The following is a 25,650-nucleotide window of genomic DNA, read 5'->3' on the forward strand; positions in this document are numbered from 1 at the left end:
GCTCCCCTGGTGGCCCTCGAGCGGCCTCAGAGGTCCCTAACGCGGCTCCCCGGGTGACCCTCGAGCGGCCTCAGAGGTCCCTAACGCGGCTCCCCGGGTGGCCCTCGAGCGGCCTCAGAGGTCCCTAACGCGGCTCCCCGGGTGACCCCTCGAGCGGCCTCAGAGGTCCCTAACGCGGCTCCCCGGGTGACCCTCCAGCGGCCTCAGAGGTCCCTAACGCGGCTCCCCGGGTGGCCCTCGAGCGGCCTCAGAGGTCCCTAACGCGGCTCCCCGGGTGACCCCTCGAGCGGCCTCAGAGGTCCCTAACGCGGCTCCCGGGGGTGACCCCTCGAGCGGCCTCAGAGGTCCCTAACGCGGCTCCCCGGGTGACCCCTCGAGCGGCCTCAGAGGTCCCTAACGCGGCTCCCCGGGTGGCCCTCGAGCGGCCTCAGAGGTCCCTAACGCGGCTCCCCGGGTGGCCCTCGAGCGGCCTCAGAGGTCCCTAACGCGGCTCCCCGGGTGACCCTCGAGCGGCCTCAGAGGTCCCTAACGCGGCTCCCCGGGTGGCCCTCGAGCGGCCTCAGAGGTCCCTAACGCGGCTCCCCGGGTGACCCCTCGAGCGGCCTCAGAGGTCCCTAACGCGGCTCCCCGGGTGACCCTCCAGCGGCCTCAGAGGTCCCTAACGCGGCTCCCCGGGTGGCCCTCGAGCGGCCTCAGAGGTCCCTAACGCGGCTCCCCGGGTGACCCCTCGAGCGGCCTCAGAGGTCCCTAACGCGGCTCCCGGGGGTGACCCCTCGAGCGGCCTCAGAGGTCCCTAACGCGGCTCCCCGGGTGACCCCTCGAGCGGCCTCAGAGGTCCCTAACGCGGCTCCCCGGGTGGCCCTCCAGCGGCCTCGGAGGTCTCTAACGTCCGTCAGCGGGGTCAGGTGTTCTGATCCCCGGGGCCGCGTATTCCGCCCGAGGCCGGGCCAGCTGGGAAGCAGCGGGGAGCAGCCTCCACCCGTCGCCGGTGCCCGCGCCCCGCGCCCCCGAGCGCCCTGGGCTCCCCGGCGGCTCCGCGGGTTTAGCGGCCCCGACACGTCACACACACGCAAGGGGAGGCCTGTGCGCGCGGACCCAGCGGGCTCCCCCGCCCCCCGCACGTCGGGGGCCCCGCTGCACCTGCGACCTGCGGGGCCACGAACCCCGCCCTCGCCTGCCGCCTCCCCTTCTTCCCATCACACCAAACACAGGCGGCCTGTGAATGTCCCCAAGTCTCGCCCCGCAGGGAAACATAAACCACAGACTCGCTTCAGGTCAGATTCCCTCTTTGCGGGGGAAATAAAAAAAAAAAAGAAAAATAAAAAAAGGGGAAAAAAACAGTTTGCGCATGCGCCGTGTGCACCAGCGCCCCCGCCCCGCCCCCTTCCCAGCGCTCAGCACGCATGCGCCGGGTTCCCCGCCTCGCCCGCGCCGCGCCCCGCGCTTCCCGCCCGGAAGTGGGCCCGGTCCGGCCGGATGTTGTTGTGAATCCCGGAGACACGTGAGGCGCCGCGACGTCATCACAGGCACGCGAAGGAAACATGGCGGCGGCGGGGGTCGGGAGCGGGAGGGTGAGTAACGGCGCCGGCGAGCGGCCCCGGGCTTCTCCCGGACGCGGCCGCTTGCGCTGCCCGGGGGCGGGGGGCCGGGGCGGAGGCCCGGGGAGGCCGAGCTCGGTGGGGGACGGAGGAGGGCGGCCGTGTGGGCCGCTGGGTCGGGCCTGCGGGCTGGGGCCGGGCCTCGGCGCGGGCCGGGAGCCGCGGGGCTTCCTCGGCGTTGCCTGTCCGAAGCCGCGGCAGCTGTGCCTGCCTCCTGGCTCGCTGCGCCTCGCTTCGTGCTGACCCTCGGTTCTGTGCGGACGCCCCTTCTGGCGGCGACGGCTTTCCCTCTCCCTCCCCTCCCCTTCGAGGCTGTCTCTGCCTCCCTGTGCCGAGGGCATCTTGTCCTCCGGGCGACGAGCTGAACACAGCTGTCGTGCGCCTGGCTCGGAACGAAAGAGCGCATTTGGGTTCATTCTCCCCGGACTGCCGGCTGGGCGGCTGCCGGCCCGCGAGCGGCGGGGCGTTTGCGGCCTCGGGGCGCGGGGGTGGTGGTGGGGACGCGTCCGTGCAGGTGTGGACCGCTCCTCGGGGGCCCGGGCTGTACTCGCGGGGGGGAGGCTGTGCTCACGGGGACCCCCGGGATGTGCTCCTGGAAGTCCCCGGGATGTGTTCGCGGGGGCCCCCGGGAAGTGCTCCTGGGGGCCTCCGGGATGTGCTCGCGGGCCCCTGTAATGTGCTCCTGGGGGCCTCCGGGAAGTGCTCCTGGGGGCCTCCGGGATGTGCTCCTGCGGGCCCCCGGGATGTGCTCCTGCGGGCCCCCAGGATGTGCTCGTGGGGCCCCCGGAATGTGCTCCCGGGGACCCCCGGGAAGTGTTTCTGGGGGCCTCCGGGATGTGCTCCTGGGGACCCCCGGGAAGTGCTCCCGGGGGACTCCGGAATGTGCTCCCGGGGGCCCCCCGGGAAGTGTTCCTGGATGCCCCCGGGATGTACTCGCGGGACCCCCGGGAAGTGCTCCTGGAAGCCCCTGGGATGTGCTCCTGGGGACCCCCGGGAAGTGCTCCTGGAAGCCTCTGGGATGTGCTTGCGGGGCCTCCGGAATGTGCTCCTGGGGGCCCCCGGGCTCTGCTTGCAGGGCCTTCGGAATGTGCTCGCGGGGACCCCTGGGCTGTGCTCCTGGAAGCCCCTGGGCTGTGCTCGCGGGGGCCCCCGGGATGTGCTTGCGGGGCCTCCGGAAGGTGCTCCTGGGAACCCCGGGGATGTGCTCGCGGGGGGCCCCTGGGCTGTGTTCTTGGGGGCCCCCGGGCTGTGCTCCTGGAAGCCCCCGGGATGTGCTCCTGGGAGCCCCTGGGCTGTGCTCGCGGGGGCCCCTGGGCTGCCACTGACCCGCAGGTCATTAGGAACCAGGATCAGCGCGGGGGGGGGGGGGGGGGGCGGTGCCTCGTAGGCAGTCGGGATGGGCTCGGAGTGCACAACTTGATGTACTGAGGACCGTCAGGACCAGCCGTCGGCGGTTGCCGCTGCGGGAGCAGTTTGTCAACAGTTGGGTCTGGCGGTGACTCATCGAACAGCGGTGACCACGTACTCGCTTGTCGTACTCGCTTGTCGCAGGTCACCCCGCGGTTCCTGCGGTCTCCCTCCTCTTCCCTGCGGCTGCTCTCTTTCCCCCATGTTGGGGGATCTGACAACGTTTGTGGTTTGGAGTGTGGACCACTCCACTCGGCGGCGAGAATAACACGCGTGGTCTCGGTTTTGCTGTTGCTTGGAAGTGTGACCTTGGGAAACTGAGCAAGCATGACTTCTCTATCCTTAGTGTTTTTTTTTTTTTAAGATTTTATTTATTTATTCATGAGACAGACAGAGAGAGGCAGAGACACAGGCAGAGGGAGAAGTAGGCTCCCTGCGGGGAGTTCGATGTGGGACCCCAGGATCAGGCCCTGAGCCAAAGGCAGGTGCTCCACCACTGAGGTCCCCCTCATCCCCCACCCCCGCGCCCCATGGTGTGGATTGTTTTTGAGAGAATCCCTGAGATAAGCCCAGTTGTGAAATGTAAGACCTTTTCTTACCCTTTTCTTCCAGTCACTGTCTTTCGTAATCTGACTTTTTTTTTTTTTTTTTTTTAGGATTTTATTTTAGACAGAATGTGAGAGGGGAGAGGGGCAGAGGGAGAGCGAGAATCGTATGCAGACACCCTGTGGAGCATGGAGCGCCGCACAGGGCTTGATTCCCTCACTCAGATAGTACCTGAGCCAGAATCAAGAGTCGGGCGTCAGCCGACTGAGCCACCCAGGGGCCCCCTTAATCTAACTTATTAAAATTGGTCTTTTGCTTCATAACTCCATGTCATCACCTCATTTATCCTCACTCATTGTAAGTGGACACCCATAGCCATCATACCACCTAAGCTGTTTCTCTATGCCAAAAGCTCCCCCTCTCCCAAGTAATACCATCATGACCAGCAAAACCCACTTACTCTGCCCTGAGTTCAGATCTAGGTTAATGTCATTCAGGGGTTGCATGTCTTACAAACGCGGAGGCATTCATTTCAAAAACAATCAGGAACCAAATCCTACCAGTTTACCTTAAAGAAGTTTGTTAAATTCCTGCATCCTCTTCATTCTCTGTGTTTAGTTCCTTTAGTCTGCCTCTGCTCTTGAGTTCTTGGCTGATTTTTCTCCGTGTTTGCAGTTTCTTTGTCCACAGTCCCTTCTCTGTACCACCACTGGAGGTTTTTGGTTTTTTTGTTTGTAACCTACAAATCTGATTGTCTCTAGCTTTATTATTTTTAAAGATTATATTTATTTGAGACAGTGAGAGCACAAGCAGGGAGGAGGGTCAGAGGGAGAAGAAGAGGGAGAAGCAGACTCAGACCCTTGGCTGAGCAGGGAGCCCAATGGAAGGCTTGATCCCAGGACCTTGAGATCATAACCTGAGCCAAAGGCAGACACTTCACTGACTGAGCCACCCAGGCGCCCCTGTCTCTCGCATTCAAAACAAACAAAATCTGGGGCACCTGGATAGCTTGGTCAGTTAAGCGTCTGCCTCTTGATTTTGGCTCGGGTGGTGATATCATGGTGATGACATCAAGCCCCACGTGGGCCCTCTCAACAGTCTGCTTGAGGTTCTTTCTTGCCATCTGGCCCTCCCCCCACTTGTGCGTGCACAGGCTCTCTCAAAATAAAATCTTAAAAAAAAAAAACCTTTATTTTGTTATTGTCACCATTACAATATTACTAGAGGCTGCTTAACATAGCATAAAAAGTCGTGTTCCCTTCCTGGCTTTATGCTATGCTTCCCTACTTTCCAGTCTTGTTCCTTTGGGAAAGGGGAGTAGGGGATAATCGATAGATGTGAGAGAGTGAGTGTGTTTATGTGTCTATATTTTCTATATTTCTATATGTATTTTCTTTACCCCCCCCCGCCCCCCCCGAAAGGTTCAGCAAAGACCTGTCTAGCTTAGAAATCTAGGGCAGTGACTGTTAACCAAGCCTCACAAAGAACCACATGTGGTACTTTTAAAGAAAATACACATGCTGGTGGATAGAATCAGTGTTGAGATCTAGGATGTAGAGTAATTTTTTTGAAATAATTCTGTTTTGCTTGCTTTGAACTTTGAGTGTAGGAAGTCATCAAAGAAGTAACCTTTGTCATATGGGGAAGCAGTGTAAGATAACAGTTAAGAGTTTGGATTCTGGATCCAAAACAGTTTTGAAAATTAACTTCACACTTACTAAAGTGACTTCAGTCAAATTACTTAACCTTTCTGTGCTTCAGTCTCCTCATTTGTAATATGGGGATGTTATAGGACCTACTTTATGGGATAGTAAGGAGGATCAATAAGTAAATATATTAGAACAAAGCCTGGCACATACTGGATGCTGTGTAGATGTTATTCATAATCTCAGTTTCTCTGCAAATCATTGTTTAGGTGTAGCAGAATTTAAATATTTACAGTACGGTTTTTGGTATGGGTATAAATTTCATTTTTGAAATTAACTCTAGTTCTATTTCTCATTGTTATTTTAGGATTTGAAAAATACCTTGTTTTAGAAATTATGTAGTTTTGATGAATGAAAAATCATCACAATCAGGCAGTGGTTAAGGAGATGGAGCTTGATTGTCTGGCTGTATACTTTGGGCAAATTTCTTAACTTCCTTGTGCCCAGTTTTCTCATTTGTAAATGAGGGATAATTATATTTCCACTTATAAAGAGGATTAAATGAGTCATTCTTTGCAAAGCTTTCAGAATAGCGCTTGGTGCCAAGTAAGTGCTCAATAAATGTTAGCTGCTGCTATTGGCAATGAAAAATTTTCAGACTCAAACATTATAAGGCTATTATTGGTTAGTAAATAGTTGAATTTTTTTTTAAAGACTTATTGCTTATTCATGAGAGACACAGAGAGGGGCAGAGACACAGTCAGAGGGAGGAGCAGGCTCCATGCAGGGAGCCCAATGTGGGACTCAATCCAGGACCCTGGGATCACGACCTGAGCCAAAGGCAGATGCTCAACCACTGAGCCACCCAGGCACCCCAATAGTTGAATATTTTTCCTGGATTTTCCACTGAGAGTTAAGCTGCTCACAAATATAAAAGCAATATAGTTAAGTAAAATAAATTAGAAAAAGAAGGTAAAAGGAAAGTAAGGAGAAAAGGTAAATGGTACTGAAAGTACATTTATTAGATAACCTGTATGCTTTAGGGGGTCATAGTTTAGTTCTAAGTTTTTTAGCAGCCAAAGTAAAGAGGGGAACTTGATTGTTACAAAGATGATAGGATCCACAGCAAAATAAAACCAAAAGCAAAACCAGAAAACTAGTTTCTGAATGGTAGATGGGAGAATAAACTCTCCCATAGGTTCTTTGTACTATGTAATATAATGCACGTACTTATATGGAGTATTGCATCTTTTTTTTTTTTTAAGAGATTATTTGAGAGAGGAAGAAAGTGCAAGAGTGCATAGAGGGAGGGACAGAGGGAGAGAGAAACTCAAGCAGACTCTGCACTGAGCGCAGAGGCTGTTGTGGGGCTCCATCCCACAACCCTGAGATCATGAGCCAAAAAAACCAAGAGTTGGACACTCAACCTACCGTACCACCCAGACACCCCTGTATCTTTTTGGTAAGGAAAAAGGACTCTGTAATGCTTCTAGTAGGCTGATGGTTTTATGCCAGTGGGTAGTTCACTAGTTTAGTAAATACAGGGTACCAATTTGACGTCTTCAGGTCTCTGATTGGCTAAAACAGATAGGTTTTTGTCTTACGTGAATTCAATTTTGCATAAATATCTTTCTTAGCTGGGCTTTGGAAAGTAGGTCTGAGTTTGATCATAAACCCTGATTAATTCTTGGAGTTCAGGTTTTTATTTATTTATTTATTTTATTTTTGTATTGTGTGTGGAGCAATGTATTTTAACAGTTAACCAAATAGAGGAGTGACTTTTTTTTTTTTTTTTTTTCCTGAATATTGAGAGGAGAAATAGGGACACTGCCTTACAGTGAAGACCACGTTGTGTCTTCTATAGCTGGTGGACAGAATTGAGTTAATGGAATGAGTTGAATTTACCTATCACAGCGAAGGCGGGAGAAAGGAGGTTGAAATAGGTTTTCACTTTAGACCCAGTGCCCTGGTTGTTAGTTTACTTTCGTTCATTTATTCAACAATTATTTATTAAGCATCTGATTTGATCAAGGCACTATATTAGGCATTGGTCCCTTACCTTCTATCTTACAGACTTAAGTTCTTTAGAAGGAAAATACTCGGTAGCACTCATCTCTTTGTCTTTTCTAAATAAGAAATGCAAAGTGAATTTCAAGTCCTTGAAGTAGGTGCTGTTTTTAGTGAATGTTTATGTTTTGAAGACCAGTAAACTGACTGATCATGAGGACAGGGCCTGAAATGTTTGGCTTGCATCCAGCCTAGATTCTGGCACAGAGCAGATATTCAGTGACCAGGAATAAGCAAGAAGATAGAGAAAATGAGTGGGGACTAGAGTGGGAGAGACAGAATCACTAGATTACTCTTGTTTTGGAGTTAAAAAGTCGGGTTTTAGTACACTTGGGTTTTACCCTGTTTTTACTGCGATTGTTTTAGAAATTCTGAAAGAAAAAAAAAAGTGAATGCTTGGGAAATGAGCCGTTATTTTTTTTAGTTTGTTTTGATGGCATTCTTATAGGAATTTATTTTGTACCTTAAATTTGACCGCTTCTAATTCCCTTTAGACAAGCTTATAGTCCCCTGAAACCCTTGTGCTTTAGAAATGTAAATAATATTCTAATATCTAGATTTTCCTGGAGAACTTTTCTTTTCCTGGACTAGATCTTACAACATGGTAATACCTTACTGGTGTCGAATACAATAGGAGTATGTCTTCTTTTTTTTTTCTGGCATTCTTTAGCAAACGTTTGAGTGCCTTCTGTGTTTTGAGTTCTTTGGATACAGAGTGGTTAAACATAGACTTTATTCTTGACGCAGTACAGTAGTTTGCAAATTTAACAAGTTATTTCATTTTATGAATTAATAAAAACATGGCTTTTTTTGGGAGAAGGATTAAATATTAGGTTTTTGATGGAAAATAGCCGCTGGGACTAAACGAAAAATTGTAACCTTAGTTTTTTATTTTTGGTTTTTGGTGGAAGGAAATCCTCGTGAAATCTGTTTACTGTCTCTTAGCGTGCAATACTATAATGTGTATGTCATCCTTGGCAAAAGACAAGTCATTCATTTAGTCCTCACTGTGCCTCCCCAGTCTGCTAAGTTATTCCTGTCCTCCTGTGTGCCATTGTTCGTTGTTCAGCACACTGTTGCCCTTCAGAAGCAGTAATAGTTCTGCTGCCTACCCCTTGAGAATTGTAACATCCTTAATATCCCAACATCTTTATATCTTCACTCAGAATTTCTGGGACTTGTTCTTCTTAAAACCACTTATATTCTACATTTCTGTAGTTTCCCAGTCATTACTGATTAACTTGTCCCAAATAAAACTATTTACTTTTTTCCTTTTGTATTCCCTGTCTCAGTGAAGAACCTCATCCACTCAGTTTTGTCCTTGATTTCTCTTCTCTTCATCTCCCACATCTAATCAGTCATGAAGTCCTATCATTGTGACCTTCTGAATACTTTTCTGAGCCATCTGCCTTTCTTCGTCCCGTCTGCCACTGCTGTACTTCAAGCCACCATGAATCTCTCCCTCCACCTGTTTATTACTGGAGGTATTACTGCAGCTCTTTATTCTTGGCTCTGCAGCCAGTGTGTTGGCTTAGAAAAGCCAAGTCTGACCATGGCATTCCCCTCCTAGAACTTTTTAATGGCTTTCTAGTAGCAAAGAGTTGTCTTGAGGACAAATTCCGAACTCTCAAATTCTTGAGCATGGTTTATAAAACTCTTTGTAATCTGATACAGTCTCTAGTCTTGTCTCTAAACTCTTTTACATCTACTATCTGATCTGGATTGTGGCCATACACCGAACTACTGCCCTCTCTGTAGAACATACATTCTCTGCCAAGAGCATAAACCCTTTTCTAGTTATAATTGTCATTCTCCAGGTCTCAGTTTATGTGTCCCTCCAGGTAAATCTTTCTGATTTCTCATCCTGCCTAGGTCCTTAAGTCTAGATTAGATATCATTTATAAGGTTCTACTGTGGTAGCCTCTTCATGCATGTATGATACAGGGTAATTATCTGTTTTCTTATCCTAATCCCCTCTTAGGTTGTAAGTGTAAGTCACGGAGGAAGTGACTGGATCTTATGTACTTATACCTAGGAACATGCTCCGTGCCTGACTCATTTTGTGCATTTGTTTTGTATTTATTGAAGAAATAACTGAAAATGACATTCAGGACCCTGTGCATACTTCTGTCACACTTTACCAGGACTGTTTATTTACTGATTTACATGACGGTACTAGTTTAGGCAGACACTTTTTTAGGGTGTGTTTTTTTCCACCAAAACCTTTTATTCCCAACATTTAGTTGAAGCTCAATGAATAAGTCTATGAGTAAAGAAACTTCTAAATCAGATTAGATGGAGTGAGGGTAGTGGGAAGAATTTGGACGGGCTGTTGCTTGCTCTTTTGAAGGATTTAGTAGAAGTTATTTGCAGAATGTGTAATGAAGGGAGAGAGTGCGCACGCAAAAAGGCACAACAAGGCTTTGAGGTGAGTTCAGAGTAGCCCAAGGCAGGAAATTTGTATGTACTGGGGAGTGTCAGGTGTTGATTAGCTGCAGAGGTAAAGTATAGAGAGTGGAGTCAGAAGGCTTTTAAGCTCAGGTATGGCACCATCAGGTATGCATTTTATAAAGATCAATTTTGGCAGTGTTTGCACATTAAGCACTCTACACGGATTATTGAACGGTGACTAGATTGGGAGAAGAGGGACCAGAAAATGTTGTTTTAGCAACTCAGGATAGAAATGATGAGGGGTCCATGTCAGAGGTTAAGATTTGAGGGATTTAGGAGATAGGATTGGGGATGATGAAAAAAAGTTAGGATAACTCGAGTCGATGAGACATCTTTGACAGAACTGGGAATGTCAGAAGAGAGCAGATTTGGGGTAGAATATATCGAGTTTAAGATGCCTGTGGGTTACTCAAATGAAAATATCAAATAGGTGCTTAGATCCTTGGGTGTGGAGCTCATTAGAATTCCTGGGTTTAACTCTGGTATTTTGTGGGGATACTTTTTCTAACCAAAGCTTAAATTTTCAATGTGCTTAATAGTTTTAAAGAAACTGAATTTTTAAAGCTTTATTATTGTTAAATTTAGCTTATAAAATACACATAGCTTCTACAGTTCAAGAATGTATGTTATGTATAGTAGATGTTGCATTTACATGTTTGAACAGATATTTAGGGTAAGAATTTTATTCCTAAGCTTAAGTAAATCTAAAATATCTGGGTTGAGGGGCGCCTGAGGTGGCTCAGTTAAGCGTCTGCCTTTGGCTCCGGTCACTATCCTGGAGTCCTAGGATCAAGCCCCTAGTCTGGCTCCCTGCTCAGTAGGGAGTCTGCTTCTCCTTCCCCCTCTGCTCCTCCCCCCTGCTTGTGCACTCTTTTTCTGTCTCTCAGATAAATAAATAAAATATATTTTTAAAAAATCTGCATTGAATTGGAGAATTTTGAAAATAAAGATTATGATAATCACAATAATACAAATAAAAATCCAGTCCCACTTAAGTGTAAGTAACAATATAAAAAATCACTTACTGATATATTGTGCAACCTTTTTTTTTTTTTTTTTTTTTATCTTTTTCAGCTCTTGTCAGAAAGTAGCAAGGTCTTGGGTTGGATTGTCCCAAGTACGTTTCTTTTTATCTAGAAAGTTGAATTTATCTGTCTGTCTGCCTCATTTTTGCCTTTTACTTCTAACTTTTGCTAAATTAGAGGTCAGAAAGTTTATTCTAAAACATTTGCTATAGTCTGGAAGTTACATCTGGCAGAGTTCATTTGCTAAAGGAAAAAAAATTTACAGTTTATGTTTCCATCAACAGGTCATTCATTATCCTTCAGAGTTTTGTAAATATACTTACCTGCTTAGGCATCTTAGCAAATATTTAAAAATAGATAATAGCCTGGAGGGCATGAGGCAGTTTTATTCCAAATGGACTACTTTTCTCCTTTTTAAGTACTTTTAATACGTTGTTCTTCTATTTTCCCCCCTCCCAGGAGGGTGGGTAGCACTTAGAATATTCTAGTTTGTGTAAAGAGTTTTACCTTTTTTATAACACTGCCAGGTACATATAGGCAAGGAACTTTATCTTGTTTATTTTTCTGTTCTTCATGATGTCTGACATATAAGCACCTACTAAAAGTTTCAGTTTGAATCAATTTTATATAATTAGCTTAATGCCACTAAGTGACAAGTCTTTGTTGATAGTAATTTGCTCCCAATGGACACCTAATCTGCACTGAAAAACAGTGTGTGATGTAAAATTTTCTTTTGAGGCAGGACCAACTTCCTTTTTCTTTCTTTTTTAAGAGAACTATCTCTACTGACATATTTATGTATATAGGTGTTACAGTTTAAAAGAAGAGGCCTTTCATGTAACTTTTTTTTCATATGAGGTACAATTGACAATAAGTTGTACACGTGCAGTGTGTAATTTGGTAAGTTATGTATGTGTACACCAAGCCCATCAATACAAGATGATGATATTTCTACCAAAGTTTCCTTAAGACTCACAGGAATTTGTCACTACCTTTACCCTGTCCACAGACAACGATTGAGCTGCTTTTTGTCACTATAGATTAGTTTACATTTTCTAGAATTTTATATAATTGGAATTATATAGTTTGTACTCTGTTTTTGATCTTCATTTAGCATAATTATTTTGAGATTTGTTAAAGTTGCATGTATCATTAGTTTATTCATTTTTATCGCCAAATAGTATCCCATTGTATGGGTATACCAGGATTTGTTCATCCATTAACTTGTTGATAGACATTTGGATTTTTTCTACTTTTGGCTGTTACAAATAGAGCTGCTACGAAAATTATAGTCTTTGTATGAACAGATGCTTTCTGTTTTCTTGGGCAAATACCAAAGAGTAAAATGGCTGGATCATAATGTTAGCTGCATGCATAGCATTTTAAGAAACTGCCAAGCTATTTTCCCACGTAGATGTACCATTTTATATTTTCACTGTAGTGTATGAAAGTTCCAACTGTTCCACATCTCTGTCAACATTTGGCATGTTAATCTTTTTAATGACAGCCATTCTAATAGATGTGTAATATTTCATTATGGTTTCAGTTTGCATTTCCCTAATGATTAATGATGTTGAGTATCTTTTCATGTGGATATATGTCATCCCTGTATCTTCCTTGGTGAAGTGTCTGTTCAAATCTTTTGCCCGTTTTATTTTAAACTGTGTTATTCATTTTCTTGTTACTGAGTTTTGAGAGTTATGTTCTGAATGTAGGTCCTTTATTAGATATGTGATGTGATTTGCAAATGTATTTTCTCTGCTTGAGCCTTGGCTTTTCATTTGCTTGATACTGTCTTTTAAAGAGCAGAAGTATTCAATTCTGTTGATGTGTTGGTTCTTTTCTTTCATTCATTTCTAAAAAAATTTTTGCCAAACCCAAGGCCATAAGATTTTCTCCTATATTTTCTTCCTGAGTTTTGTAGTTTTAGTTTTTTTTTTAAATTTTTTTAAAGATTTATTTATTTATTTGAAAGAGAGAGGGAGAGCGCCTTCACACAAGCATGGGGGAAGGAGGCGAGGGAGAGGGAGAGAGAGAATCTCAAGCAGACTCCATACTCTTGGATTCTGATTGTGGACTCAATCCCATGACCCTGAGATCAGGACCTGAGCTAAAACCAAGAGTCAGACACTTAACTGACTGTGCCACCCAGGTGCCCTTGTAGTTTTAGTTTTTACATTTAAATTTGTGATCCCTTTCAATTTAATTTTTGTATATGTGGTGCAGTGTATGGATTGAAGTTGATTTTTTTACACAGTGATACCGAGTCATTTAGGACTATATGTTGAAAAGACTATTCTTTATTTGCTGAATTGCTTTTGTACTTTTGTCAGAAGCAAATTTATGTTGACTTTGGAACTCTTTATTCTGTATAGTCTGTTTCTCTTTACATCAATATTACTTTTCCTTGGTTATTAGAGATTTATACTGAATCTTAGAGTGAGATATGTTAGTGCTCCACCATTCTGTTTCAAGGCTGATTGGATTATTCTAGGTCATTTGAATTTCCACCACATTTTAGAATCAGCTTGTTCATATCTTCAGAAGAGCCTGCTCGGATTTTGATTAGCATTGCAATTAATCTATAGGTCAGTTTGGGAGAGAATGGGCATCATAACAATATTGATTCTCCTGAGCCATGAACATGGTGTATTTTGTATTTAATTTAGATTTTCTTTTATTTCTTTGAAATACTTTCATAATCTTCAGTTTAGAAGTCTTGCATATCTTCTATTAGATTTATACCTGAGTATTTGAGACTTTGATGTTATTGTAAATGTTGTATTTAATATGTATATAAATTGATTTTTTGTATATTGATCTTGAATCCTGGGTCCTTGCTAAATAAATTCACTTAGTTTACTAAAACTAACTAGATTTTACGTAGATTCTACTGGATTTTCTACATAGACAATCATGTCACCTGCAAATAAGTTGTTTGACTTCATCCTATCCTATCTAGATGCCTTTTATTTTTTGTTTATTGTAATGTCTAAAACTTAAGTATGGTCCTGAATAGTTAAGATTGGACTTGGTAAATGTTTTGTGTATACTTGAAAAAGAATGTGTATTCTGTTGTTGGGCAGAGTGCCAATTAGGTCAAGTTGTTTGATAGTGTTACTCAAGTCTTACATTGTGACTGATTTTCTGTCAACTGTTGCAGAAGTTATTGAGAGGGGTATTGAAATCTGACTATAATTGTGGATTTGTTTATTCATGCAATTCTATCAGTTGATGTAGCATAGTTTGGTCTTATTTTCTATCCAATCTGACAACCTCTTTTTGGTTGGAGTCTTTAGATGATTTACATTAATGTGATTACTAATGTGGTTCAATTTAAATCTGTCTTTTTGCTATTTGTTTTCTATTTGTCCCATCTTTTCTTTGTTCCATTTTCTATTTCTGCCTTTAACATTTTTTGTAATGTAGGTCTGATGGTGAGGATTTTTTTTTCCTTTTTTTTAGCTTTTATATGTTTGAAAAAGTATTTTACCTTCTTTTTTGAAAGATGTTTTCTCTGGGTATAGAATTATAGGTTAGCAATGTTTCACTTTCAGTATTTTTTTTTTAAGATTTTATTTATTTATTCAAGAGAGAAACAGAGAGAGGCAGAGACACAGGCAGAGGGAGAAGCAGGCATCATACAGAGAGCCTGATGTGGGACTCGATCCAGGGTCTCCAGGATCATGCCCTGGGCTGCAGGCGGCGCTAAACCGCTGCGCCACCGGGGCTGCCCTCACTTTCAGTATTTTAAAGATGTTGCTCCAAAGAGATAGGAAGAAGCATTGAGAAATGATGGATATGTTTATGGGTTGATGATGATGATGATTTCATTTCATACTTATCCCCAGACTTATCTAGTTGTACACATTAAAGGGATGCCTGGGTGGCTCAGTCAGTTTAAATATCTGCCTTTGGCTTGGGTCATGAACTCGGTCCTGGAACTGAGCCCCGAGCCCCGAGTTATGACTCACTGCTCAGCAGGGAGTCTGCTTCTATCTCTACTCCCCCTGACTCCCACCCCCAGCTCATGCTTTCACTCTCTCTCAAATAAATCTTAAAAACAATCGTATACATTAAATACATGTCAATCCTGCCTTAGTAATGTGGTTAAAAAGAAAAAAGGTGTTGCTTCATTATCTTCTAGTCTTGTTTCTAAAAAGAGATCTGCTGTATTCATTACATTTAATGTTTTTTTCATCTGGGTGACTTTAAGATTTTTCTGTGTTATTACTGATTTTGTATGATTTGTACCTATATATAGTTTTCTTTGTGATTCTTGCACTTTGGAGTTCATTTGGGTGTTTAGATCTGTGGGTTTATTGTCTTCATCAGATTTGGAAAAATACCTGCAATTATTTTTTCAAAAGTGATCTTTTTCTGTTTCTCCCCCATCATCATCTCCTTCAGGTACTTCAATTATATGTATATTAGACCACTGGAGGTTTTCCTGCAGCTCATTGATGCTGTTCACCTTTTCTCATTCTTTTTAGCCTTCTGTGTGTGTGTGTGTGTGTGTGTGTGTGTGTGTGTGTCTGTTTGTTTGTATGGTTTCTGTAGCTGTAACTTCAGGTTCTTTATTCTTCTGCTGTGTCTAATCTGCCATTATCCCATTTAGTGTATTTTTCAAACTATATTGTAGTTTTCATCGCTAGAAGTTTACAGCGTGTTTTTTGTATTTTTGATGTCTTCTCAATGATTTCTAACTTTTCTCTAGAGTCTTGACTATATGGAGTTCAGTTATAATAATGCTTTAATATCCTTCTCTACTAATTCTATTATTTGTATCATTTTGGTCATATTTAATTGGTTGATTTTCCTCCTCAGTAGGGTCAAATTTTTCTGACAGTGTGCCTGATTTTTTTTTCCAACTAGATATTAGCTGTTGTGGATTTTATCTTGTTGGTTATGGGTATTTGTATATTCCTATAAAATATTTTTGGCTTTACTCTGTGATGCGGAACCAATGTTTTTGGGTCTTGCTTTTAAACTTTCGTAGATAGGTACGGTATAGCATTTAATATGGAACTAATTTGCAGCATTGCTGAGTGTAGGCTGTTCTGAGTACTCTATCCAGTGCCCTGTAAATTATGAGGTTTCCCAGCCTGGTGGGAACAATTCCATGTGAGGCTGCATATTGTTTCTTGTAATAATTTCATGTGGCTTTCCCCCCAGCAGTAGGTAATTTAATGTAAATTACTGATACATGCACTAGAACTCTGCTGACTACTCAGGGGGGGGGACCTCTGTGGATCTCTTTGGAGCTCTCTGTGCACTTCTCTCTTCCGTGGTACTCTGTCCTGTGAACTATGTCTTGGCCTCCCCCAGTTCCCAGTTCTGTGTTGCTCAACTCCAGGAGACCACTAGACATCAACTGGGGTTTCTTTTCCTTTGCCAACTAGAAACTCTCTCAAGACGGTAAGCTCCAGCAGTTGTATGGCTCACTTCATTTGTTTCCTTTGAAAGCAGTCACTGTCCTTCATTACCTGATAAAAAACAAAAAAGAAAACATTGTTTAATAGGTTTGGCCGGTTTGCTTGCTTGCTTGCATTTTTGTTTTTAGTTTTGTTTTCTGGTGAGAGGATAAAGCCAGTCTCTTTTACTCCATTGTGGCTACATACATAAGATATTACAGAGATTTTTTCCCCCCTCTGTTTTTGGTGGAAATAATACTTCTGTGTATCTTTTTTCCTCACGCTCAGGCTGAATATTTGACTGTGTTCCAAGTTTGTTTCTTTGGTTGTTAGGAACTCTGAGATGGTCTTTTTCTTCCAGAGGGTGTTTTCTTTTTTTTTTTTTTAAGATTTATTTACTTACTTATTCAAGAGCATGTGCAGGAACACAGGCAGAGAGGCTTACCGGACTGAGCCACCCAGGTGTGCCTCTCCCAGAGTTTTTGTAATAACCATTTCATTCTTGTTAGGATTTTTTTTTTTTTTTCCTGCTCTGTGTTTTCTGAGAGGTGACGTTGTCAACAAGACATTCAAGAATTTTATCAGATGCTGAAGTATTTAGAAAAAGATATCTGGCTAGGTAAAGGTCCTCATCACCTCTGTAGAGTGAGTTTATGCCAATTTGTAATTTATGTTAATGTATCTGTTTCCCCATTTCATTGTAGTCTGTATAATCTCTGTAACCATAACGTTCTTTCCCCTCCTTCCCTTCCATTTTGCCAATCCGCTTAGTAATAGGTGGTGCTATTCTCTCAAATCTGCTTGATGTATAGTTTTCTCAGTGTATGTCCTTTCATTGTTGGATTCATGTCATGATTTCCATTTGACAATATATCCTCTACTACCTTTGAGATTTGGTTTAAATTGTTTTAAAACTGCATATTTTGCTTTTATTACCAGTAATTTTCAGCATTTGGGTTGTAAAACAAAACTTATATACAGAAAAATGGCACGTCTATAACTTAAGGCGAACATCCTTGTAGCCAGCACTTCAGTCAAGAAATAGATCTTTGAAGTCACTCTAGAAGACCTTCCATGTACCCTTTCCCTCCACGTAACCACTGCCCTAACCTTTGTAGTACTTACTTTCTTACCTTTCTTTATTGGTACTGGCATTTTTAATTTGTTTTTTAAAATTATTATTATTATTTTTATTAAAGAATTTTACTTATTCATTTGACAGAGAGTGCTTGTGCTTGTGCTCAAAAATGGGTTGGGGAGGTAAGGGAGGGAAGCAGACTCCCTGGTGAGCTGGGAGCCTGATGTGGGGCTCCATCCCAGGACCTGGAGATCATGACCTGAGCCCAAGGCAGATAGATGCTTAACCCTGTACTGGCATTTTTAAAACGTGGCTGTCCTGTCTTTTTGTGTGTGTATTTAAATTCTTCTTTTTTGTGTTCTACTGTAGTGTTACTTGGTACTTCTTCCAGTTCTGTTTTTCTCAGTTTTGCATCTTTTGTCTTTTGTAGTATTATTCATTTTTCTTTAGGTAGTTTGTTTATTCTCAAATTTAAATTTAAATTCCTCAGCAAATTGGGATGCCTGGTGGCTCAGTGGTTGAACCTCTGCCTCTGGCTCAGGGCGTGATCCTGTAGTCCTGGGATCGAGTCCCATGTTGGGCTCCCCGCAGGGAGCCTGCTTCTCCCTCTGCCTGTGTCTCTGCCTCTCTCTCTGTGTGTCTCTCATGAATAAATAAATAAAAGCTTAAAAAAGTAAATAAATTCCTCAGCAAGTAACGTATTTCTTGATTTTGAGAGGTTGAACCATACACAGAAATCATGGTCCAAAAACCTAGACCCATCCACCCCAAACCACCCAAATTCTGATTTTGACAACTATATATCTTATTGTGTACAGTTTTCATACTTTGTTTTCCCTCCCAAATAAACTGGAAGATGAAGTGGAAACATGATTCGTATCTTCATTAGAGATGTATCCCAGATGTAATTTTGGTATATAATTTGTTCCATTGTAGAATATCATAAATTAGTAGATTATTAGGCTTTGAGAATCTGACATAGGCTTTGAATAATATCTCAGGTATGTGTGCTAGAGAAATGATTAGGCCCTTATATTTCACATTCAGTGCCTCTGTGTCCCTAGGGTAGCAATCATGGGGATGTCTTTACTGCCTGTACTTTGTGTCTGTTTTTGGGATGCCTGGTGTGGATAACTCAGAGTGATTCCTCTGTGAAAGGAGTCTCAAACATGTGCATCTCTAGTAGTCCAGACTTCTGTCTCAGTCTTTTTCCTCTCCTAACTTTCTGTCTGCCAACTTCCTGACCTTAGTTTTCAATGCCTTTTACCTCATTGGAATATGATTTTTTTCTAACTTTAATTTTTTTCCTTTTATGTGTATGAACTCTTCATCTTCTCTCAAATCCTGGGTAGTAGAGGTGGTATCTTTTCTTTGCTTCCTGTTGCACAGAGGACCTACTCGGGTTCACAGTACTGGTAATTGCTGACTACTTCAGATTGGAATATGATTATATAATATATTGGGACAATTTTGTCGGTGTCTGTATATACTGAGCCTTAAGTTGATTGGCTTTTTCACTGTATACACTTTGGACAAATAAAACTTGTTTGAGCAGATCTCTGCAGCTCAACTCTGGACTAGTGGAAGAACCTTGATCATATTGCTTAACTTCCTTGTGTTTTTTTTCTCAGTTACAAAGTGGGAATGATAACACATATCTAATTGTGTTATGAGGATAAAATGTGATAACATAGAAATGCTGTGTAAAGTAATGCGTAATAGGAATATTATGGGATAAAATCATTTTAACCTTTCTTTTTATTTTGCATTAGAGATTATGAACAAAACCAGAGTAAAAAAAATTGGAAACCTGTTTTATTAGATGTATTGCCTCAGATGAAATTCCTGATATCATAATTATTCCTGGTAGCAAAATAATTTTTTGTGTCAAATAAGTTTGGAGATAACTTTTTAAATTCTAATTATTACCATTGTTGAAGATAGGAAGCAGAATGTTATATGACAGAACAATACTCCTCAGGAATCAGTTCACTTATAGAGCCTAATGAAGAAGAAATACCATTTTTATGATATTGTGTAAGATCACAATTTTAGTTGGACTTTTGTTTTTTGTGTTTTGAGCTGTTAAAGGTAGTTGATACCTGTAGAGTTGTATTTTATTAGGCACATGTACCCAGAAGCTGGAGTGATAAACAGACATATGCTATAAATAAAAAAAATAAGTAAAATCATTCTCACAAGAGAGTGGGGACGCCTGGGTGGCTCAGTGGTTGAGCGTCTGCCTTTGGCTCATGTCATGGTCCTGGGGTCTCCGGATTGAGTCCCACGTCGGGCTCCCTGCATGGAGCCTGCTTCTCCCTCTGCCTGTGTCTCTGCCTTTCTCTGTGTGTCTCTCATGAGTAAATAAATCTTTAAAGAAAGAAGAGAGTGAAGGGCTATAATATTAAAGTGAATGATTCAAACCAAGATAATATAGAAGGGAATACTAAGTTTTTTGTGTATAATATTTAGAAGTACAAATGGGAGAGAAACCAAAGTTTTTGTTTAAAGGCCAAATTATTAAATAGTTGTTAATGGCTGCATTGATTTATAAATTAAAGACATTTAAAAATTATTTTTTAGTCGTAAGCAGCATGAGTTTCTACATCTCAGCAATTTCAGAAACTCCTTTCCTCTAGGGAAGCCATGTGGAATTTTTCTGGTAGTTTCTTTAGGCAATAACAGTTGAGATTTAATGGATGAAATCCTTAAATTGGGAAATCTGAAATCTCCTTTTTTGGTATGCATGTGGTCTTGGGTAAAGTCACTGAAGAGCTTTGTGTCTATTTATTCTTCTGTGAGATGGAGATGGAAATAAGGTCTATTTCTGACACATTCAGTTTGGCTATGAGAATTAACTGAGATTGGAATGCTTTGAAGACAAGATGAATAGTTAGAACTGTTACCTTAAAGTTGTTTGCTCTTTGAAGTAAATTACGTATTTAAATTACGTATTGATGCAAATAGTATGAGGTTTTTGTTTTTGTTTTTTTGTTCCTGTTAAGTCTCCTCAGGTTTAAGAGCTCAGGAGGGTAAGTTTATTAATTTCATTCTATTTCTGGCAGAATTAGTAATTTGTATTGGTTAACATCATACCCTTCAAATTAGAAAGCTGAACATGACTGCTTTCTAAAAACAATACAAGTCTGGGTTTGGAGTTGTGGATTTTTGGACATGTAATTTGTCCCTCAAAGAATGATGGAGGGTTAAGGAACACAGAACCCAGAATGAGTGCAGCTTGGACATTTTGTAAGATGCCTGGTACTTTAATGCTTTTTAAATATTTCCCAGCTAAATTACTTAGGAAACTCAACTTTTTCTTAAATGAAAAAGAGAAGAGACAACGCTTGGCCAACATAATGTATGGGAAAGAAAGAATTGCTTAATGTGCTTCAGTTGGGTAATGTGTTTTATTTGATTATTTAGGATTCACTTACTTTATTAAGGTTTCAGAATCTATTGTTAATAGTATAACCAAATCTTAGATTGCATTATTAATGAAGCTAAGCTTTTCTGGGCAAATGAGTGTCCCTTTATCTACTATGAAAACTATGAAGCTCTTTTTTTTTTTTTTAAGATTTTATTTATTTATTTGACATAGAGAGAGAGCACAAGCAGGGGTAGCAGCAGAGGGAGAGCAGGGAACCTGACTGGGGGCTTACTCCCAGGACCATGACTGGAGCCGAAGGCAGACACTCAACTGACTGAGCCACCCAGGCTCTTCAAGATATTTTTTTATCTAGCGGGGAGGGGTGGAGGTAGAGAATTTCAAGCAGATTCCCCACTGAGTTGGGGAGCCTGATGCAGGGCTTGATCCCAGGACCCATGAGATCATGAGCTTAGCTATAAAAGGAAGAGAACTGGAGGCTTAACCAACTGAGCCACCCAGGCAACCTGAAAACTATGAAGCTCTTGATTATTGTTTTAGCTGAGGCTTAGGTAAAAGTATGCTAATGTGTAGTTTCCAGATATGTCACTGATCATTTGTCACTAAAGCTTGAAATTTGGGATCCCTGGGTGGCGCAGCGGTTTAGCGCCTGCCTTTGGCCCAGGGCGCGATCCTGGAGACCCGGGATCGAATCCCACGTCAGGCTCCCGGTGCATGGAGCCTGCTTCTCCCTCTGCCTGTGTCTCTGCCTCTCTCTCTCTCTCTCTGTGACTATCATAAATAAATAAAAATTAAAAAAAAAAATAAAGCTTGAAATTTTAACGGAATTTTTTCCCTTACTCTTTCTATATTTCCATATTGTGGCCCCAGATATAATTATCTAGTTTAATCCCTTGCTTTAAAAATTGATAAACTGAAGTCTGGAAAAGTTATAGTTTATACGTTTTTACTTTATTCCTTAAAATTATTTTTTATTACTGAAGCAATGTGTAACTATATTGTAACTTTGAAATATTCAAGGAAGTTAGAGACATTAACATAAAGTTCTCAGCTTTTCCATATCTCATTCTCTTTCACAAGTAATCTCTGTTAAAGAGTGTCCTTCTGGAACTTGTTCTGGGTATTTTACAGAGATTTAGAGAAGCTTTTAAAAAAATATAAATGTTATCGTACTGTATATAATTGGCAGTTTTTTTCATGTCTGTCTGTTCATTTCATCTATCATATCCTTTTTAAACTCCTGAATAGTATTCCTCATAGAATGATTATCCCAGGATATATTTGATCATTTCCCTCTGTGTGGATATGTAGATTCATACCGTCCCTTTCCTTCTTTCCTCCCTCCCTCCCTCACCCCATCTGATATTATAAGTAGTAGTACTGTGAATAGTCTTAAGCATATCTTTATACGCATATGTGAATAAATCAGTGTACTTTAAAAGTTTTTATAGAAACTATATAGAATTGTCTCTCACCGCTCCCCAACTCATATTGTCCCCATTCTGCCTTCTGCTTAATGCTGGTCTGGTGCTTAACTACAATTTCATTGAAGGCTGTCTTGGGTTTTTTGAGATCAGAATTTCTCGGTGATCTTGATTACTTAGAAGGACTCTTTTCTTGACACATAACTTAATACCACAAGTGACTAACATAACACAGGAATAATAGTAAAAATAATGTGGTGCTTCATAACATAGTGGCTAAGAGTATAGTTTTCTGGTATCAGATTGCCTGGATTTTATTTTTTTAATTTATTTTTTTAAAGATTTTTATTTATTCATTCATGAGAGGGAGAGAGGCAGAGACACAGGCAGTGGGAGAAGCAGGCTCCATGCAGGGAGCCCCATGTGGGACTTGATCCCAGGACCACGGGATCACACCCTGAACCAAAGGCAGAAAGACGCCCAACCACTGAGCCACCGATGTCCCAGATTGTCTGGATTTTAATCTGCACTCTGCTTCTTAACCATTCCTTACTGTTTGGGTCAATGATTTTAGGCAAGTTATTTCATCTCTTTCAGTTTTCTCACTAACTCAAATGGGGTTTCCATTCTAATGGTGTAGAACCTTTGGTTCTACATTCCTAGGGTTGTAGGAATTCAGTTATCACATGCGGAGTTCCTGGTGCATAAGTATTCCATAAATGTTAGCTAAAAACAGGAAGATGCATACTCATTGACATTCATAACCAGGGCTTGATGGTGATGAGTTGTGATGGTGCTTGTCTTGCATTGTTGGTCCCCATGCTTTTCTGAATAGTGATGTGTTTGTATTAATAAAAGATCATGTATGTATGAAATATCCAGGGGCACTTGGGTAGCTCTCAATGAAGTATCTGCTTAGGTCATGATCCTGGGGTCCTGGGATTGAGCCCTGCACCAGGCGCCCTGCTCAGTGAGGAGTCTGCTTGTCCCTCTTCGTCTGCCTCATCTCTCTGTTTGCATTCTCTCTCTTTCTCTCTCTCAAAATAAATCTTAAGAAAAAAAAAATCCATACTACCCAAAACAGTCTACAGAACAGTGAAATCCCTATCAAAATACCAACATCATTTTTCACAGAACTAGAATAAATAATCCTAAAATTTTTATGGAACCACAAAAGATCTCAAATAGCCAAAGCAGCCTTAAAAAAGAAAAAAAGATTGGAGATATCACAATTCCAGATTTCAAGATATACTGCAAAGCTGTTGTAATCAAAACAGTATGATACTGGCACAAAATAGACCCACAGATTGGAAGAACAGAACAGAAAGCCCAGAAATAAACCCATGTCAATTAATCTTCAACAGAGGAGGCAAGAGTATGCATTGGGACAAAGACAATCTCTTCAACAAGTGGTGTTGGGAAAACTGGACAGCTGCATGTAAAGGAATGAAATGGGACTATTTTCTTATACCATACCAAAAATAAATTCAAAATGGACGAAAGAAAAAAAAACAAAACAAAAAAAAAACAAAAAAACCAAAATGGACGAAAGACCTATATATGATATCTAAAACCATAAAAATCTTAGAAGAGAACACAGTAATTTCTTTGACTTTGTAGCAACATTTTTCTAGATATGCCTCCTCAGGCAAACAAAACAAAAGCAAAAATACACTATTGGGACTACATCAAAATAAAAAGCTTATGTACAACGAAGGAAACAATCAACAAAGGCAACCTATAGAGGGGAGAAGATATTTGCAAAAGACATATCTGATAAAGGATTAGTATCTAACATATATAAAGAACTTATACAACTTACCACCAAAAAAATGAGATAAAATGGACAGAAGACATGAACAGACATTTCTCCAAAGAAGACATCCAGATGGCCAACGGACACATGAAAAGATGCTCATCATCACTTAGCATCAGGGGAATGCAAATCAACACTACAATGAGGTATCACCTCACACCTGTCAGAATGGCTAAAATCAGCAACACAGAAACAACAAATGTTGGCTAGGATGTGTAAAAAAAGGAACTCTTGTGTACTGTTGGTGGGAATGCAACCTTGCGCAGTCATCGTGGAAAACAGTGGAGGTTCCTTAAAAAGTTAAAAAGATCTACCCTATGATCCAGCAATTGCAATATTGGGTATTTACCCAAAGAATACAGAAACACTAATTCAAAGGGATACATGCATCCCTGTTTTATAGCAGCATTATTTACAACAGCCAAAATATGGAAGCATCCAAGTACCCACTGATAGATGAATGGATAAAGAAGATGTGATATACACCCCCTCACACACACAATGGAATAGCACTCAACTATAAAAAGATGAAGTCTTGCCATTTGCAGCAACATGGATGGATCTTGAGGGTGTAATGCTAAGTGAAATAAGTCTAAGAAAGATAAATACTATATGATTTCACTCATAAGTGGAATTTAAGAAACTAAACCAAGAAGAGAACTGGTGGCTGCCAGAGAGCAGGTGGGTGGGGGATGGGTGAAATAGGTAAAGGAGATTAAGAGTATACTTATCATCATGAGCACTGAGTAATGTATAGAATTGCTGACTTATGTTTTACACCTAAAACTAATATAACTGTATGTTAATTATACTGGAATTAAAAGAAAAAGGGTCTACATAAATAGAAACTATGCTCTAGGGGCACCTGGGTGGCTCAGTTGGTTAAGCGTCTGCCTTTGGGTCAGGTCATGATCCCAAGATCCTGGGATTGAGCCCCGTATCAAGCTCTCTATTTGGTGGGGAGTCTGCTTTTCCCTGTCTTCTGCAGGTCCCTCTGCTTCTCTTCCTGCTTATGTTCTCTCTCTCTGTCAAATAAGTAAAATCTTAAAAAAAAAAAAAAAGTATACTCTCTTCCAAACTTATGTATGTCAAAAGTACTTGGTCTCAAAGTGATTATTTTATTTCTCTTATACTTATTTTTCATAATGAAAAAAATATTTTAATGGTTTGAAATGGGTCCCAGGAATGGAACATTAGTTTATAATATTATGCTTATAGAAAATAAGACTTGACTTTACATGGTTCAGTTTACTCAGGAATTAACTTCAGTCTTCCTTATATTCCTTTAAGACATTGTTCAGGATCATGTCTTAATCATATTTGTATAACTACAGTCTTTTGCATGCTTTTACATATAGAAACACTCAGTAAATATTTGTGTACATGAACAACTTTAATCATTCCCAGAAGTCCTTATATTGGGTCTTTAAAATTCCCATATTATTCCCTGAATTTCTATGCTCCTGTGCTCCAAAAACATACCAAGATGATTTTATAGTAAAACAGATATAGTTCTAAGAATAGTTAGAAAGCATTGATTCCTTATTGTATTTCATCTGTTCTTATTCTTGAATATCTTCAGGTCCTTTTTCAGTTTGAACCCAAAATCTTGCTTTAACATTTGTTAATAATGTATTTTAAGTGGAATTTGCTTGAGACACATAGCAAGCAATTAGTGTGACATCTTTGTTTATGGAGAAGATTAAGATTGTGATCATCACTAAACCAACAAACTTCCATACAGCGAACTTCCTTCAGTTTATCTTAGTTTGAGGTGATCTTAGTCCTGA

At 41.5% G+C, this 25,650-nt stretch overlaps 1 protein-coding gene across 2 annotated transcripts in view; it reads left to right on the forward strand.

Moving 5' to 3' along the window:
- The first annotated feature begins 1,447 nt into the window (after positions 1-1,447).
- The window catches only part of TBC1D15 (TBC1 domain family member 15), a 68,688-nt gene continuing 44,485 nt past the window's right edge, over positions 1,448-25,650 (forward strand). The window contains exon 1 of one of the 2 annotated variants that reach the window (XM_038550022.1): positions 1,448-1,571. In XM_038550022.1, the coding sequence (XP_038405950.1) occupies positions 1,542-1,571 (30 nt within the window). In that variant the 5' untranslated portion in view covers positions 1,448-1,541. The remainder of the gene's footprint in view (positions 1,572-25,650) is intronic. The other variant, XM_038550023.1, reaches the window with a different exon arrangement.

The sequence above is a fragment of the Canis lupus genome, chromosome 10 (genome assembly GCF_011100685.1).
Source record: "Canis lupus familiaris isolate Mischka breed German Shepherd chromosome 10, alternate assembly UU_Cfam_GSD_1.0, whole genome shotgun sequence".
Lineage (NCBI taxonomy): Eukaryota > Metazoa > Chordata > Mammalia > Carnivora > Canidae > Canis > Canis lupus.